Source organism: Ctenopharyngodon idella, chromosome 3 (genome assembly GCF_019924925.1).
Source record: "Ctenopharyngodon idella isolate HZGC_01 chromosome 3, HZGC01, whole genome shotgun sequence".
Taxonomy (NCBI): Eukaryota; Metazoa; Chordata; class Actinopteri; order Cypriniformes; family Xenocyprididae; genus Ctenopharyngodon; species Ctenopharyngodon idella.
In genome coordinates, this window is record NC_067222.1 from 15,723,272 (window position 1) to 15,739,339 (window position 16,068).

Genomic DNA, 16,068 nt, shown 5'->3' on the forward strand with positions numbered 1-16,068 from the left:
TGTAACCTGTCGGAACAGATGTTGCTGTTTCTTTCATTACCTCACCCCATGCTACATAAAGCAGAACAGTGCATCATGGGAATAGTAGTTTCTCCACGGTCATTTATGAAGACACACCTATAATATTATATGATTATTTCCTCTTTGTTTGATGAGCTTCGGTTTATTAGATATTTCTAGCCTGAAGTCTCATTTAGTCAAGTTAATATATCTGATCACATGACTCGACCCTCATGGCAGTTTAAAGGTGAAAGTAAAGGTTAGAAATCAAAGTAAAAGTTGCTCTCTCGCAAACATTAGCGAGTGTCGCTGAAAATTATATTTTTACCATAATTTATAGCAGACGTTACTATTTTTTGAGGGTTTTTTCGTTTTGTTTTGTTTTTATCTCCGTACTGCTGATGATTGCTGATAGTATGTGTTATTCAGTTACACAAAAGATGCAAGCGATCACTTAATTACATCTTAATTCCCTTCTTCTGTCTTTCCTGTTATTTAGTTTCAGTTTTGTTTTATTGTGTAAACAGGTTTAGGATGAGAGTAATAAACACCACTAGGACAGCAGCAGATGGTCCATGCAACATTAAAACAGTCCAAACAGTAAAGTCAGCAAACCTATCATTAAATGGACAGTCTGTGTAGAACAAGAACAACACAACAAGTCTTTATTTATTCCAAGTAAAAAAGTATCAAAGTTTATGAAACATAGGGATGTAAAATGTTTTTGGGAATTGCAGTTGTCATAGTAATACGTACATTTGATTTACAGTAAATTTAAACTTTTATAACTTTTTCATACTGTAATTTGTACTTCAGCTAAGAGCCTCATAAAAAAAATCTCTGTGGTTTTCATAATGTTTAACATTATTATGTCTAGTATACTGTAGTTATTAACATTTTGTGTTCTGGAAGAATAACTCTAGACCACAATAATACAGAATGTTCACATAATATATTATAAACAGCTCGTTTAGATTAGTTTACATTGAAGGCATTTAACACATGCTCTTTTCAAGAGAAACTTACATGGATTTTTTACACTGTAAAAATTGACATGATCAATAAGTCATGACAACATATGTTTTTACTTTATCTCATCAAAATAAGCCATTTAAACTTTATTTTAAAGAGCACCTATTATGCAAAATCCACTTTTACATGGACATAAATGTGTGTTGGCAGTGTGAACACAACCACCCTACAATGATAAAAATCCACCCACTCCTTTTTTTAAATTCCCATTAAACCAAAGCAGTCTCATTAGACATGCTGTTTTGATGGCCCCGCCCACGACGGCTGACTGACAGCCCTGTATTACCATAGTTTCCGCCCTCAAGGAGTTGTACGTCGTCCGCTATTTTCTCTGCGCTCGAGCAGCTGCAGCGTCAACAATGTCTCGTAAGCAATCTTGGTGTTCTGTTTTTGGATGTAAAAGTGAACATAAGACTTCATTTTCATTTCCTTTAAACACTCCTGTTTTTTCCCAGGAGTCTCCCGTATTTCATACCCATTTCTTGGCCCTTGCACGTTTTATTTCTCCTGGGAAACTCCCGTAATTTGTATGGCCCAAACCTTGTTATATGAATAATCACATAAATATATTATTCTTAGGTTGCCAGATCTTGTATAAAACGCATTCTACTCACACAATCGACACATCACACAAATTCCAACCCATTTGTGACCTCAACCTGGCAACCTACAACCCCGTTGATGTCTGGGCAGGTAGTAGACGTGGGAAGTTGAATCAAGCATCACTGGTAGAAATGAACACTCGGTGGTGCTCCACTACAGTGTAGTCATTTTACAGTGTTAGAGACAGAGAGGAAGAACAGGAAGCAGGAAACAAATTCGTGGCAAAAAGTAAAGTTTATTGAATAATCTAGTAGACATTAAATCAAAGCTAAGGAAATGAAAATGTACTGTTTTACAACATCATCTTATGACACTGAAAACATATAAAGACATTGACTGGCCTCTAATTTACTTCTGAAGGCACATTTTCACACAACTTAAGATTAAACAGCAATACCATGTTTCTGATTAAGAAGGCAAAAATCATGTGTAGGTAATTATTGATTTGTGTGGAACTAATGCAACTCATGTAATCATTTAAATCAGCATTCAACATATATTTTGAAGTATTACTTACAGCTCAAACAGAAGGGCAGAATAGCAGTGCCAAGGTCATATAGGGCCTCATAAATTCCTTGACATTGGAAAATGCATGGCCTCTATACCTTGAATGCAATGTAAATCGCTTTCTACCAAAGCATCTACTTACTAAAATATTCAACTTTTTCTTATAGACTCGGTTGGTCTGTTGAGTAGAGCACAGTTCAGGTCACTTCTTACTCCAGTGCTTTCCAACACAAACACAGTTTCACACCAGAGATCTTTATAATCTATTATTGTCTTGACATCAATGACATTAAACTTCTCGTACGGAGGAATCAGCACCTCTTTCTCCTCAGGAAATGTAGAATATTTTGACACATCAGCACCTTCACAAGTGTAGATCTCAAAACAAGATACATTTCCATAAGGCTTTGTTGGTTTAATTTCAAGAGAGGAGGATGAAAACAGGCCAAACCGAACCTGTTTGTTCAGAACATTCTTATCATATTCATCATTTGTTCCACGATAAGTTGACTTGCATCCATTTTGTGATTCCTTCAGAATCTGTATCGCTTCTGTCAGCAAAAACTGAAGTGAATACCATGTGTATGTACTGTCTTTGTATTGTTGTTTATCACTATAAACAGCATCATTTAACTCCTGATATATATCAACACGTGAGTTAGTGTAAACGTGAATGGCGATTGAATGATTCTCTGTCAAGTTATCTGCAGGAGGCTCATGATTTTTTTCAGCATCTTGCCAAACCATTCTGAATTTAGTTGAGTTATTGAGTTCCCTTTCTAGCAATTCTGTCTCAACCAGACATGACATGTTCTTTTTGCAACCAACATAACAGTCATCAACAGATTTCTCTGCCATATCCAGTGGAAATATCTGTCCTTCAGCAGCAGCAGTTCTGTGATCCTGCAGGAATTATAATGATCGATGATCAGTGTTCATGTCTGTAATCTGTAATTCATACTAGTTCACAACTTTACCTGTGCTAGAGCAGCTGAAATGAGAAGAAGAGCTTCAACGAACAGCAGCATCTTGATTCAGTCGAATCCCTCAGATGATCCAGTAAGTCTAGTGAAGCGCTGATGCTGAAAAACAATAAGAAATCTGAGACATAACATAGCAAATAACGTAGCAAAATAACAAAAACTTTTCAGAGGAAGGGAGAAATTACCTGTGATGTTCACCAATGTGTACCTGTTATGTTACTCTTTTACGTTACCTCCTGATAACCCGGGATTATTGTTGTCTTTTTGTGAGGCTCTTCAGGAGCTGTGACGAGAGGAGAAGATCGGACAAAGCATCAACAACAGCAGTTTTTAAACCAACAGATGAGGAAGTTTACTTTTTTATGTATAAAAAAAGTGTGTGTGCGCATTGGTTCTGGGAAGTTACAACTAGAACATAACACACAGGGTTTTTTTATAAATCAATTTTATGACCAATTTTTCATCTTGTACAGTTATTAAATATTTAAATTCCACTGTCAGGATGTCTTTAACCATGTATTAACCAGGATATATGTTTAGATTTTCTTAGAATCTCTGCATCAGGATATGAAACTGCACTCATGCATATTCTTAAAGGGATAGTTCACCCAAAAATGAAAATTTGATGTTTATCTGCTTACCCCCAGGGCATCCAAGATGTAGGTGACTTTGTTTCTTCAGTAGAACACAAATGATGATTTTTAACTCCAACCGTTGCGGTCTGTCAGTGGTATAATGCATGTCAATGGGAACAAAATCTATAAGAGTCAAAAAAACATGCACAGACAAATCCAAATTAAACCCTGCGGCTCATGACGACACATTGATGTCCTAAGACATGAAACGATCGCTTTGTGCGAGAAACCGAACAGTATTTATATCATTTTTTACCTCTAATACGCCACTATGTCAAACTGCCTTGAGTGCACGCATGGCATCCGGTGTGTGAGGTCTGAATGCACTCTGATGCCGGAAGTGATCGCTTGCACTCATTGACGTATACACGCGAGAGATCACTTCCGTCATCAGAGTGCGTTTTCAGACCTCACCAACCGGATGGACATCCGGCAGTTGGACATTTATCATAAAAATGATATAAATACTGTTCGGTTTTTCGCACAAACCGATCGTTTCGTGTCTTAGGACATCAATGTGTCACCACGAGCCGCAGGGTTTAATTCGGATTTGTCTGTGCATGTTTTTTTGACTCTTATGGATGGTGTTCCCATTGACATGCATTATACGACTGACAGACCGCAACGGTTGGAGTTAAAAATCATCATTTGTGCTCTACTGAAGAAACAAAGTCACCTACATCTTGGATACCCTGGGGGTAAGCAGATAAACATCAAATTGTCATTTTTGGTGAACTATCCCTTTAATAAAGCAGCGTTTTGTTCCCCTGAGGCTCTTTCCTCATGATATGCATGCTTTATTTCTGGATTCAGTCATGTTGTGGTTGTTGTTTTCAGCTGTAATAACCCTGTGACGCTACAGTTAAGGTCTAGTAGTGTTGTTACAGTAAGACTGATTTTATAAACATGTTGTAGATAAAAAGGTTTGAATTACTGAATCATTCAGACACACACAGACATAAAGAATAAGCGTATGAATGCTGACAATACTGACAATCAACAAATTCAGATACAGATCAGTTCTAACAAAACAAGCCACTAAAGTCACGTAAAAACAGTATAATTGGAATACAACAAAATACTAAGGGAATTCAGCTGCTGGTGGCACCTAGCATGCACTGCAACATGAAGCTTTGTATTGATTGTCACTATTGTTGAGAGTCATATGCTGAATCTTGAAGAACTGAAGAACTACTATAATGAATACTGTAAAATTAATAACATCACCCATATAATGCGATTTAGATACCAGAGGAGATCAACAAAACAGACCACTATACACTTAAACCAAACAATGAAATTAACTCAATGAGAGTTCAATGAAAGTTCATTGCACTTAATTGAAAAAAGTGGCGTGAACTTGTATTTAACTCACAAAGAAAGTGTAACAGTGTAAGTGTAAGCAGTTCAAAACGCTTACGCTACACCCTATGTCTGACGGAAGCTAGATATTTTACTTCATAACTTGTTTAAATATGGATATTTTTCATACACAAATGCATCGCTTTGCTTCAGAAGGCCTTTATTAACCCCCCGGAGCCATGTGGAGTACACGTTTATGATGGATAGATGTGGATGGAGACACTTTCTTGAGCTTCATACTCGTTGGTCACACTCACTGCCATTATAAAGCTCGGATGTGTCAGGATATTTATTAATATAACTCAGATTGTGTTCATCAGAAAGAAGAAAGTCATATACACCTAGGGTAGGCTTGAGGGTGAGTAAAGCTTGGGCTAATTTTCATTTGAAAGTGAACTAATCCATTAATGACAGACACCTGTGCACCACACTGGCCTTGCTCCGCTTCCACAGCTCTCGGCCCCGCCACACTTGTCACACAAATTTTAAGTTCTAACTTAAAAAATTAGGTAGTTTACTTAAATGCTTTGAGGTAATAAGTTTCCTCAAATGTTTTGAGTATTCTGAACTTAGTGAGTTTTACAGTGTATGACAATTACTGGATGTTATCATCAATAAGTAACCATCATCATCTAATCACATCTTCTCTTGGCTTTCTTCGCCATAATAAATGTTTCACAGCACAGCAGCCAGACAAAATCTAATGTTAAAAAGTCAAGAGCCAAAATGCCCAAATAAAGCAAACACTGATCTCTATAACCAAACCAAACTTTTTTTCTTTTCTTTTTTTTTCAATAAATCATAAACCTAAAGTCAATCTGGTTAGTAATAAGTGAAGCTGGTAATGCTGTTTGTGGAGTTGTTTAATCCTCTGCTGAGATCTTGAGAGATATTCCCCAGGTGCAACAAGTTGCGCCTGTGTCGACCCGCACCTGATGAGAGCATCAGCTCTGCTTGTTTGTGACCCAACGCTAGTTTGCACTGCTCTTGTTAGATTGCATTGGTCATTATGTAAATGATTTCACTGCGTCTGTGTTCTTTAATTTGTGCCATGTAACTTGCCACTCCCATCGCCGCATTTGTGGAATTGCGCTCTCACGCTAATTTGCCCCATTTAGTAAATCTGGCCCTAAATATCCCAATTTAACTAAGGCCTACTCCTGGCTTAAGCTAAGCCCTGTCTGTGAAACCGGACCTTAATGTCTTCTTTTATCTTCAGTTGATTTCATCTAAGTCATTTGTAATTCTTGTGTTTCTGCTCCTCTTCTCCTTTTTTCTGTTCTTGTTGTTTCTCTTTCCTTCAGTGATTCTGCTTGTTATTGTTGGTATGTTTTATCAATCATATAAGAAAACCATTGTAGAAATAGTTTGAATAATATAACAGCCATATGTCTTTTGAAGGCCTCATGGCCTATTACATGACTGTAAGAACTGTCACAAGGTCAGGAACTTTGGAGGAAGTCATGTGATCCACTGAGTATTCTGCCAAGTTAGGGGTATTTTCAGGACACTACAGATGGCTGTGAATGATGTCATGGTGAGGCTTCCCTCCTCTAGAAAGGAGCCGGTTGTCCTTGGAAAATGCTACATCTTGCCTATGATAAAGGGTCGACCATCATTTGGCAGGTTGCCACTATTAGAAAGATAGGTGTGAAACTGAGGATGAATCTTAGCAGAGAGTTAAGTCACATGGTTATTGTGAAATAATAGATAAGAAAAGTGTACAAGAATTGAACCCTGGCCAGAAACAAACAGATGTTCTGCAAGCATCTCGGCTTTGTTGCTTTGTTCAATAAAGTCTTATTTTGACTTCTGGAATTTTGCCTCTTCATTTGCAAGCAAGAGATGATTTTTCTCCACAACATTATGTTCATCACAGCAATTGTTAATCACTAATGCTTAATCATCACTTATGGTATATTTGCACGACAACCATGCACTAAAAACATTTAAAAAAAAGTTATTTTGTACAGATGACAATGTTGTCAAAACGATCCCCGTTAACATGGATCCGTGAAAATGGTTAAAAATTATGTAATAATCATGCCAGGCAAGTATAGGTGATGTCACTTTGTAAATAAACTCTACACAAATATAGATTGAACACGTAATACACATTTGCATGATGTCACTGTTTTCACAGTTTCATGTCTTTGTTGTTTACACAGAGATGATAATGCTGACGTTTTAAAAAACTGGCACTTTGAAAATCATTTTCAAAAGTTTGCATTTTCAGGCCCTCAAAATGCAGCTGTGATGAAAATGAACGGCTAAAATGCATAAAAAGTTTAACGTTTTTAGTTACAACTCAATAATTTTAACCCATTGTGGTGGAATTCTTAATTCATCATAACTAACATTTCTTTTTCTTGCAGGATTAATATTTATATGCTTTTGAAACCTAAATGCTCCTAAACCTTGTGCCAAAGTCAGTGTGTGTCTGTTTTTGAATAACAAAAGGGGAAATGAAACTTAAGGACATGGCTAGACAACTGAAACTTAAGGACACGGCTAGACAACTATCTAAATATAATAGCCCTGTGACATATTGAGTAATCAATGAACTAATATGGGCAGATCTTGCTTTAACTAGTAACAAAAGGGTTTGACAAATGAAGAACTAATCATATTGTAAAATGCTTTACCATGCTCCTATCCTATATAAACTGTTGTATTCTTCTTGCTGGGATTCTCTTTTATTGACACAAGGTCCTCCAGCCGTGAATAAAGCATATTCTAAGGCATAGTATGGAGTCTGTCTGGTTATTGCTGCACAGCAAGTTAGGTTAGGGAACACTAAGCTTAAAAGGGTCAAGACATTGACCGAAATAGGTATTGAAGTGTTGCCAGTAGACGCTTGGGTGTCGATTAGGAGACGCCCCTGAATTAGGAAAACTTAAGTCAGGTGCATAGGGGAAAAATATACCACAATATGCACATAAATTCTTTATGAAGTAAACATAAGAATGTGTGAATTATTATTGAGTCAACACTGTCTCCATACTTGTAGATCTACACCACTTTTCAGGTCTGATGTTTTTGGGAAACAGCTTGTGATTCTAAGATTTATATATGATAATTTCTGGGAAAACACATTTCATCCTTTATTGCATTATGGTTTGATAATAACTGTTTTAAACTCTCTTCTCTAATGCAGATTCATAAATGCTGTGGAATATTTTTCATGTGTGTTTGAAACAAAAGGAAAACACAGCTTTATTTTAAGTCATGCATCAACGCAATGACTAATTTGTTTATTCTCTAACTGTAAAGGAAACTCGTCATCTGAACTGGTTTGTGGATAAAGAGAAATAAACTGGACTGTCAAAACTGACAATGGCTTCATTTAATAAAGGTGAGTATTCTTCTTGTCTTTAAAGGTTTGGCTCTCATTGCCCCAAAAACCTTGACATGAACTGTGGATATATGATGAATGTAGTTTTCTCAATCCAATACAGTCCAATACATTTTCATTTGTTTTATTGACTTTTTCTTCATATTTCAGGTTTTATAAAAGCACAGACGCTCATCTCTGTTATTCTGTGTAATTCTGAACAGTGTTTATCACTTTTGTGTCTGTGTGCTGATATAATGACCAGTGAATCAGATCCTGTTTATCCTTCACGTCACTTCATGTGTCTTGATCTGTTTGGGAGGTGGAGTAAAGTTGTTAATGTAACACATGAATGATGCTTTTTGGGTTAGAGCTACAGTAACAGACCTGATTTTCGGTTTGCACAAGTCACTTTTCTTTCTCTTGAAACCTCTAGAATTCCCGAATCATTTGATCACTCATACAGCAAAATCCCCAGTGTTAAATGAACACCCCTCAGTGTACATACTGTATGTGTCCACACTACAGGGTGTTAAAAGTAACCCTGAAGCAGTATTAAAGTTAATGAGACAATTAGTGATTAATTAAGTGATAATTGACCATTAGGAGAGACACCTGATCTTAATAAGCAGAATCATTGAAGGAAAGAGAAACAACAAGAAGAGAAAAAGAGAGAGACACAATAACTACAACTGACTTCCAGTCATTAAACATCATTTTTAACCAGTTTTGTTTATTCCTACATCAACAAAGGTTCTTACTGAGCATTAACAGATGTTTAGATGTTAATGTTTTAATGAAAGTTTCGTTTCAAGTCACCATGATGGTGATCAGCGTTTTCTGTATTGGGTTCTTGACCCTTTACTTATTATTAGTAATTTTTCTCTGGCTGTTTCAACTTTGTCCATAAAACATTAATTAACATCTTTTTCCTTCAGTAATTCTCCTTATTAAGATCAGGTGTCACCACTAATGGTCAATCATCACTTAATTATCTCATTAACTTTAACACTGCTTCAGTGTTACTTTAAACAGCCTGTAGTATGGACACATATGTACACTGAGGGGTGTTCATTTAACACTGGGGATTTTGCTGTGCATGCATTCATTTATTGATAAAACTACAGTGTGATTGATTTATCTTTGGAGAGAAACCACTCAAACCAACTACCACCCCAGTTGAAAAGGAAATATATTTAAATTGTACTTTTTTGGACACACTTAATATATTAAAATGAAACTATATAAGTGCATATTAAATGTATTATTTTGAAACAACTTTAAGTATAATAAGTGTATTTCAAGATGCACTTAAGTTCAATTTTAAGCTGTTTGCAATATATTAAATACATGGAAATTGTGTTAAAATGGACCCATTTTAAGTACATTTAGTGCAATTTAAGTGTATTTCTTTAAATACATTTAAAATGTACTTTTAATACTTCTTGAATTACAGTAAGAGTATATTTGAAGCATCGTTTTAATGTGCTTTATGTACATTTCCAATACAATTTCAGATCATTACAAATACATTAGCATTACACTACTAGTTTATCATAAAGCTGTTTTTTTTTTGTTTTTTTTGTATATACACATGTACACACACTTTGAAATCTAGAAAACTTTAATGCACTATATATTGTTGTGTACATTACAAATATTCTTTCAATACATTATAAAAAGTACAGGAGCATTTAATCTTAACTTAGAGCTCAAGTCGAGCCTCGGGTTCGAGCCTCCTTCGAGGACAGCAAGTTTGTTTTACCATTAACCATTCAGACTGAACGGGCAGGCAAATTTGAGGATTAATTAATTATAAATAAAATAATAAAACCAGGTTAAAATTATGATGACAACTTTAATACTACTATGAGTTGTTCACATCCTCAAATTCATAGAAAAACTTTGTACCAAAATCGTAATTACTTCATTAATTTACCTCTACATTATCTAACAAAATATTGAAGAACAAAAACTTGGCCCCAGGTAACAATGGCTATAATGAAATTACATTAAAATATGGGTATGTATACAAATATGGGTATAGGTATCTAGATAACTAGATCTAACTGTTGAGGTTCAAACATTTTAGTTGTTTTTATGATGGTTTCAGAGAGTATGAAGTAGAATCGGGTTCTCCGTGGGAGTGACAGATGAAACACATTTGTGGTGCTGCATATATGTGAAAGACAAGAATTGTCACATATTTTGCTAAGCTAAGCACAATACCACAGTCTCAGGCTGAAGTTTAGACTCCTCTAGTCTACACAAGTTGTAGTATTTACATGTAAATTAAGATGGGGTTGTTCAATCCTGCTTCTGGAGGTCCACCATACTCAATGTTTAGTCAAACAGACCTGAACCAGATAATCAAGGTCTTTTGTTGCTGGGGGTTAAAGACAAAGACAAAGAAAGTTGATGCAGAGATGTAGTATTTTGCATCTCTTCCTTTGAATGTGAGGATCATCTGGTCAGATTGACATCTTCTGCCGATGTATTCATCCTAATGGACTGATCTAGTCCTGTGGTGAGCCATAGGGCCATGATGATTTTTATAATGGATATAATATTATGGACATCGACCTGAAGAATGAATGTTATATTAGACACAGGTAACGTAATGCTCGCTCAGGCCATCTCTCTCTCTCTCTCTCCCTCTCTCTCATATACAATGTACAAAATACAATGAGTTTCAATGAAGCGACTCAACGTTCCTTCATTACTAGTTTTAAAATTAGTAATGGAAGCTTGGTCAAACTGTTAACTTGAGATTTGAATCCGTGCCAGAAGGAAGTAATTCTGCACGAAAGAGGATTTTTAAAGACACTCCGTTGTTGTTTATATATTTACACACTCGTGGCGTCGAACTGTTGAATAAACGCAATATCACACTCGTAGCTGTGCATACATATACATATATAAAGGGTTTATGTACATCATAATATGAGACTATATACACAGAAAAAAAGCACAATGACAAGGTTAAATAAGTTTAAAAAAAATGTTATTTATTTAGTTATTTATTTATTTTGTTATTTATAAGCCTGACACTGGTGTCAAAAGTATTCACATTCATTACTCAGGTAGAAGTATAGATACTAGGGTTTAAAAAGACTTCTGTACTTGCTCAAAAATTGATTTTGGATCATTTTTAAAAAGTTACGGACTGCAGCTTTAAATTCAACAACAAAAAGAGAAAAACATAAAGAAGATTTAAGCCACTTTTGTTTGTGGATGAAAATGTCTGCATATAAAATAAAGCAATTAACAACATATTGAAGACATCACGATTTTGGGTTTTCGTAATAAAAAATAATATCTTTAAGGATAAAACTGTGGGTCACATTAGTAGGGTTAAAATATAAGAACTTAAATTAACCCTATGATGAATTAAACCTGTCACTCATATCTTTTAAGTTACGCTTGTGATAATGTCGTAGGTCACATGATAACTTCAACATGGCGGATGATTTCTGGATCGCATTCATACTCAACGAGATCAGGCTATATAGTACCTACTCTTTTAGCTTTTTTTTTTTTGCTGTTGATCAAATTACTTTGTTAAAAGGAGCTAAATTACAATATGTGTACTGCAAATTACATTTAAGCATCAAGTAAAAGGACATATTAGTAGTGAAATCCACTTGATTTCAAGTGGATATTTACAAAAGACATGTGAAGCAGCACTTCTCCATTATGCACTGGCACGGCATCACTAAATATCAACTCTAGCAGGATTCAGTCAGATCAGAGGAAGTTCACAAACACAGGAGGGACTTGGTGTTTAAACGAAGCGCTATACCTATTGAAAAGAAAGACTGACAGAAACAGAAAATGGCTGATAAGTGTGATCTGTGTCTGCTGGGACTGATCATTCTCTCTTCACTTCTCACAGGTAGACACATTTCTACATGATCTCTAAGACTTCTGTGAAAGAGCTCAATGTAGACATACAATAAAGTTTCATTTAATATATAATATAATTATCTCTCAAATGTACTGTGTTTCAGGTACCAGTGGAGTGAACTATGCTCATGTGTTCATCAGTTCTGGTGAAAACGTCCGTCTGCCCTGTAATAATGCTCTTTCCGACTGCAACTCAACTACATGGAGCTATAACAGATTCAGACATTCAGCAGCAGTTAAACTGATTGGTTTAGGGAAAAAGAAGAAAGACACAGAGAGATGAGAGACTGAGTCTGGGGTCTGACTGCTCTCTGAACATCAAGAACGTCACAGAAGAAGATTCTGGATTATACACCTGCCAACAATTTGTGAATGACAAACAACAAGGAACTGATGCACGTGTTTATCTGCATGTTCTTCACGGTAAGTTTACAATTATGTGGTCAGTGTAAAAAGGGAAGATTCTTCGTTTAAACTTGCATGGTTATTGAAAAGTCTGTGATTTGTGTCTTGTGTTCAGTTTCAGTGTCTCCATCTCCATCATCATCATCATCCTCACAGACTGAGATCAGTCCAGGTCGCTCTGTGACTCTCTCCTGTCAGTTGTATTCATATACTGGATCTCCCTGTGATGATTGGGTCCATTCTGAGGGTCTTCAGCTGTTGTGGGTGAATCAGTCTGGTATTGATCTGACGACAGACTCCAAATATCAGATATTATTCTCATCATGTCACTGTACCATCAATCTGACTACAACACTCCTGAATGAAGATGACAACAGAGAGTGGAGATGTCAGCTTACTCTCAGAAATCAACTCAAGACCTCAGTCAGATTCACTGTCAAGTATTCAGGTGAGAAAACAATCTCATGAATCAGTTATGGAAAGGTCTCTGTTAGATGTGCCAATATAATGATTGATAAAGCTAGAGTTATCTTGTGTAAAGATGATTCAACGACAGGAGTAATTCCAGTCCACATCACAAACTCTCAGGATCCCTCAATTATAAACACACACGGATCTAAAGGTACATCATCACTGTCTTTCTCACATCAGTGCTTTAAAGTGGCTCTCAGATACTATTTTCTTCTAAAATCAGTCCCTAGATATAACTGATTGCTCTTTGTTGACATTAAGAGATGGAACACAACTGATGCAAATAAACTCTAATTGTGTGTGTGTGTGTGTGTGTGTGTGTGTGTGTGTGTGTGTGTGTGTGTGTGTGGCCTGTGGCCTGTTGCACGAAGCTAGCTGAGTTTCAGAGTAGGTTCGGAGTTGACAAATCCAGATAAATGCAACCTGGTTTAGATCAGGTTCAGCAGTCTCATAACACTCGGTATAAACGTTCCCTGTCAACTCAGGTTTGATCCAGAGTTTGCGTTTAACTCTGAAGTGTGTGCACCTGAAAGAGTGACACGTGCAGCAAACAGCCAATCACACGAGACATGCAGAGCATCAGTTTGATTGACTTCTCGCAAGAGATATGGCAAATTCTCTTTTCTCCTGAAGATTAAGAGATCATTTTGAAAATCATCATGAAATTAAAAGCGTTTACAAGGCAGGAATAAACTGCTGCTGCAGCGAAAGTTTGAGAAGGCAACTGAAAGAAAATATCTGACTATATCAATGCAGGATGTGAATCAAAGAAATAGGCCTAATTATATATGTTCACAAAGAGCTCAAATGAATACACGTTTAAAAGCAGTATATATGAATACCTGTATTATATTTATATTAATTTAAAAGCAAAGTTTAATATTACTTGTCAATTAATAATAATAATTATATGAATATATTATATGAATTAAAAGTAATTATAATTCATATCATATAAATATAATAAAGAATTAGCAGCAAAATTTGCAATTTTGTCTCTAATTTATTTATTTTTTTCACTATAAACTGATTTAATTTGGAGGGAGAGATACAGGGGGAGTGGTTTTTATTGTATCAGATACATGTCACTTTGCTCACAGCTGATTGGTCCAGTTTTGGTCTGCAATCACTAACCCAGAATAAAAAACTCCAGAGCAGGTTAGCCGTGTAGTGTAAATTACCATGGTGATGAACACCACTAAAAACCAATCCACCTTCATGAGCCTGAAAAAACAGGGTTTGCTCAAACTAATCTCAAACTTACCTGGGTTGGTAGCAACTAAAACTGGCTTTGTGCAACAGGCCACTGGAGGCCGACTAGACTTAGACAATGAACTTGAACAGGTGGACAATCAGAATTCAGGTGGATAGTCCCATCTGTATATTCCAGGCTGGTTTGTGATCGACAGGAAAAATAATCGAAGCTTAAATAGACGGGGGCAATGAAATTAAACTCTAGATGAGAACAAAATGGTGAGATGATGACAACAATGAACTGATGAGAAATGAATGCACAAACTGAGGTATAAATAGGGAAGAACAAATGAACAACTGGTGAATAAGGGCTTGATTAGACTCATCAACTGATAAGTTGCGATAGATGCTGAACAAGTCAGTCATGTACACAAAACAACAACAGACACAATAAAAACACAACAGCAATGAAAATACAGACCAGGGGCCTGATGTATAACTATTACATACGCACAAAATGGGCATAGAAATATGCGTACGGAATTTTCCAAGCACATATCAGGATTTATAAAAATTAAACTTGCCGTAAATATGTGCGCACTATACGGAAACTCAAGTCCATGCGCACAAACGCCTTTACTAGAGTGAGAAAAGTAATGAAGTAAACAGAATGATCTTAAACTCTGTTTTACATTTGATATACATTTAGATTAAATATGACACTCTCATTAATGGCAATAAACATTGAAATTACATAAAGTCATTACGCAGAAGTTAAAAATGATATGAATTTAGATAGACATGTGGTTACTTTTGAACACTTTTCCTGTGTTACGCTGTTTTAATGACAGCGAGGAGTGCTAGGAGCACAATAGTTTTTCTTTAAACTAAACTACAGATCTCATGTTATGAGAAAATATCTTTAGCGAGAACGATGATCAATGATGCACACTTACTTCGATATTATGGCAGACACTGCTGGATTCGGTGGTCGAATGATCCATTGTCCGGTTTGAAAAAGAGCAGGGAGAGCAGCGATAACCCCCCTTAGGGTGAACAGAACCGACATAAAGGTATCATTAATGTTCTTAATGACAATAATTTAATGAAACAACATAATTCAAGAAGAATTAGTCTGGTATATCAGAGGCCAAGTCCTGATTGGACAAGAGGAGGAGCTGGGGATGGAGGAGGGTAATTAGCACCTGAGCAACATGATAAGCTGCTGATAATAGGGTGGGCGATATGAGCTAAAATTCATATCAAAATATTTTCCACTGTCCAGACGATATCGATTTTATATCGCAATATGAAAAAAAAAAAATAAGATTGGAATCACATTTTAGTAGACCTTAGTGAAATTGCAGGCAATATATATATATATCTTATCTAGGGGGTGGGAAATGGAATTTTTAGGCACCTCACGATCCGATCCAATTCCAAAAGGATTCTTGATACTTTTTTTTCGTATTAATTAATTTGCTTATTAATTGCATTTAATTACATATGGAATTATAAGTTAAAATAATTAAAAGTAAAAAAAATACATTAATACAACTGTATGTTAAGAATTTTATATAGGGACATATATAAAGTTACAAAACAAGCGAGTCGCCTAGTAAATAATAAAGAGGAA

General features: G+C 35.8%; 1 protein-coding gene and 1 pseudogene across 1 annotated transcript; one reads left to right on the top strand and one right to left on the bottom strand.

Moving 5' to 3' along the window:
- Positions 1–1,850: 1,850 nt before the first annotated feature.
- Positions 1,851–3,457, bottom strand: LOC127508195 (ecto-ADP-ribosyltransferase 5-like). Its single transcript, XM_051885950.1, has 3 exons — positions 3,311–3,457; positions 3,120–3,224; positions 1,851–3,045 (listed from the first exon to the last, which is right to left on the bottom strand). The coding sequence occupies exons 2-3, from the start codon at positions 3,168–3,170 to the stop codon at positions 2,293–2,295; spliced, it is 804 nt and encodes a 267-aa protein (XP_051741910.1). The 5' UTR covers positions 3,171–3,224; positions 3,311–3,457; the 3' UTR covers positions 1,851–2,292.
- An 8,120-nt stretch (positions 3,458–11,577) lies between these two features.
- LOC127508182 (uncharacterized) lies at positions 11,578–13,532 on the top strand (annotated as a pseudogene).
- The last annotated feature ends 2,536 nt before the right edge of the window (positions 13,533–16,068 follow it).

Bases quoted from the DNA above. Each gene is read 5' to 3' on its own strand.
- LOC127508195 (XM_051885950.1), bottom strand. From the start codon at position 3,170: ATGCTGCTGTTCGTTGAAGCTCTTCTTCTCATTTCAGCTGCTCTAGCA. The intron at 3,046-3,119 runs GTAAAGTTGTGA...TAATTCCTGCAG, and splicing joins TTTCAGCTGCTCTAGCACAG to GATCACAGAACTGCTGCTGC.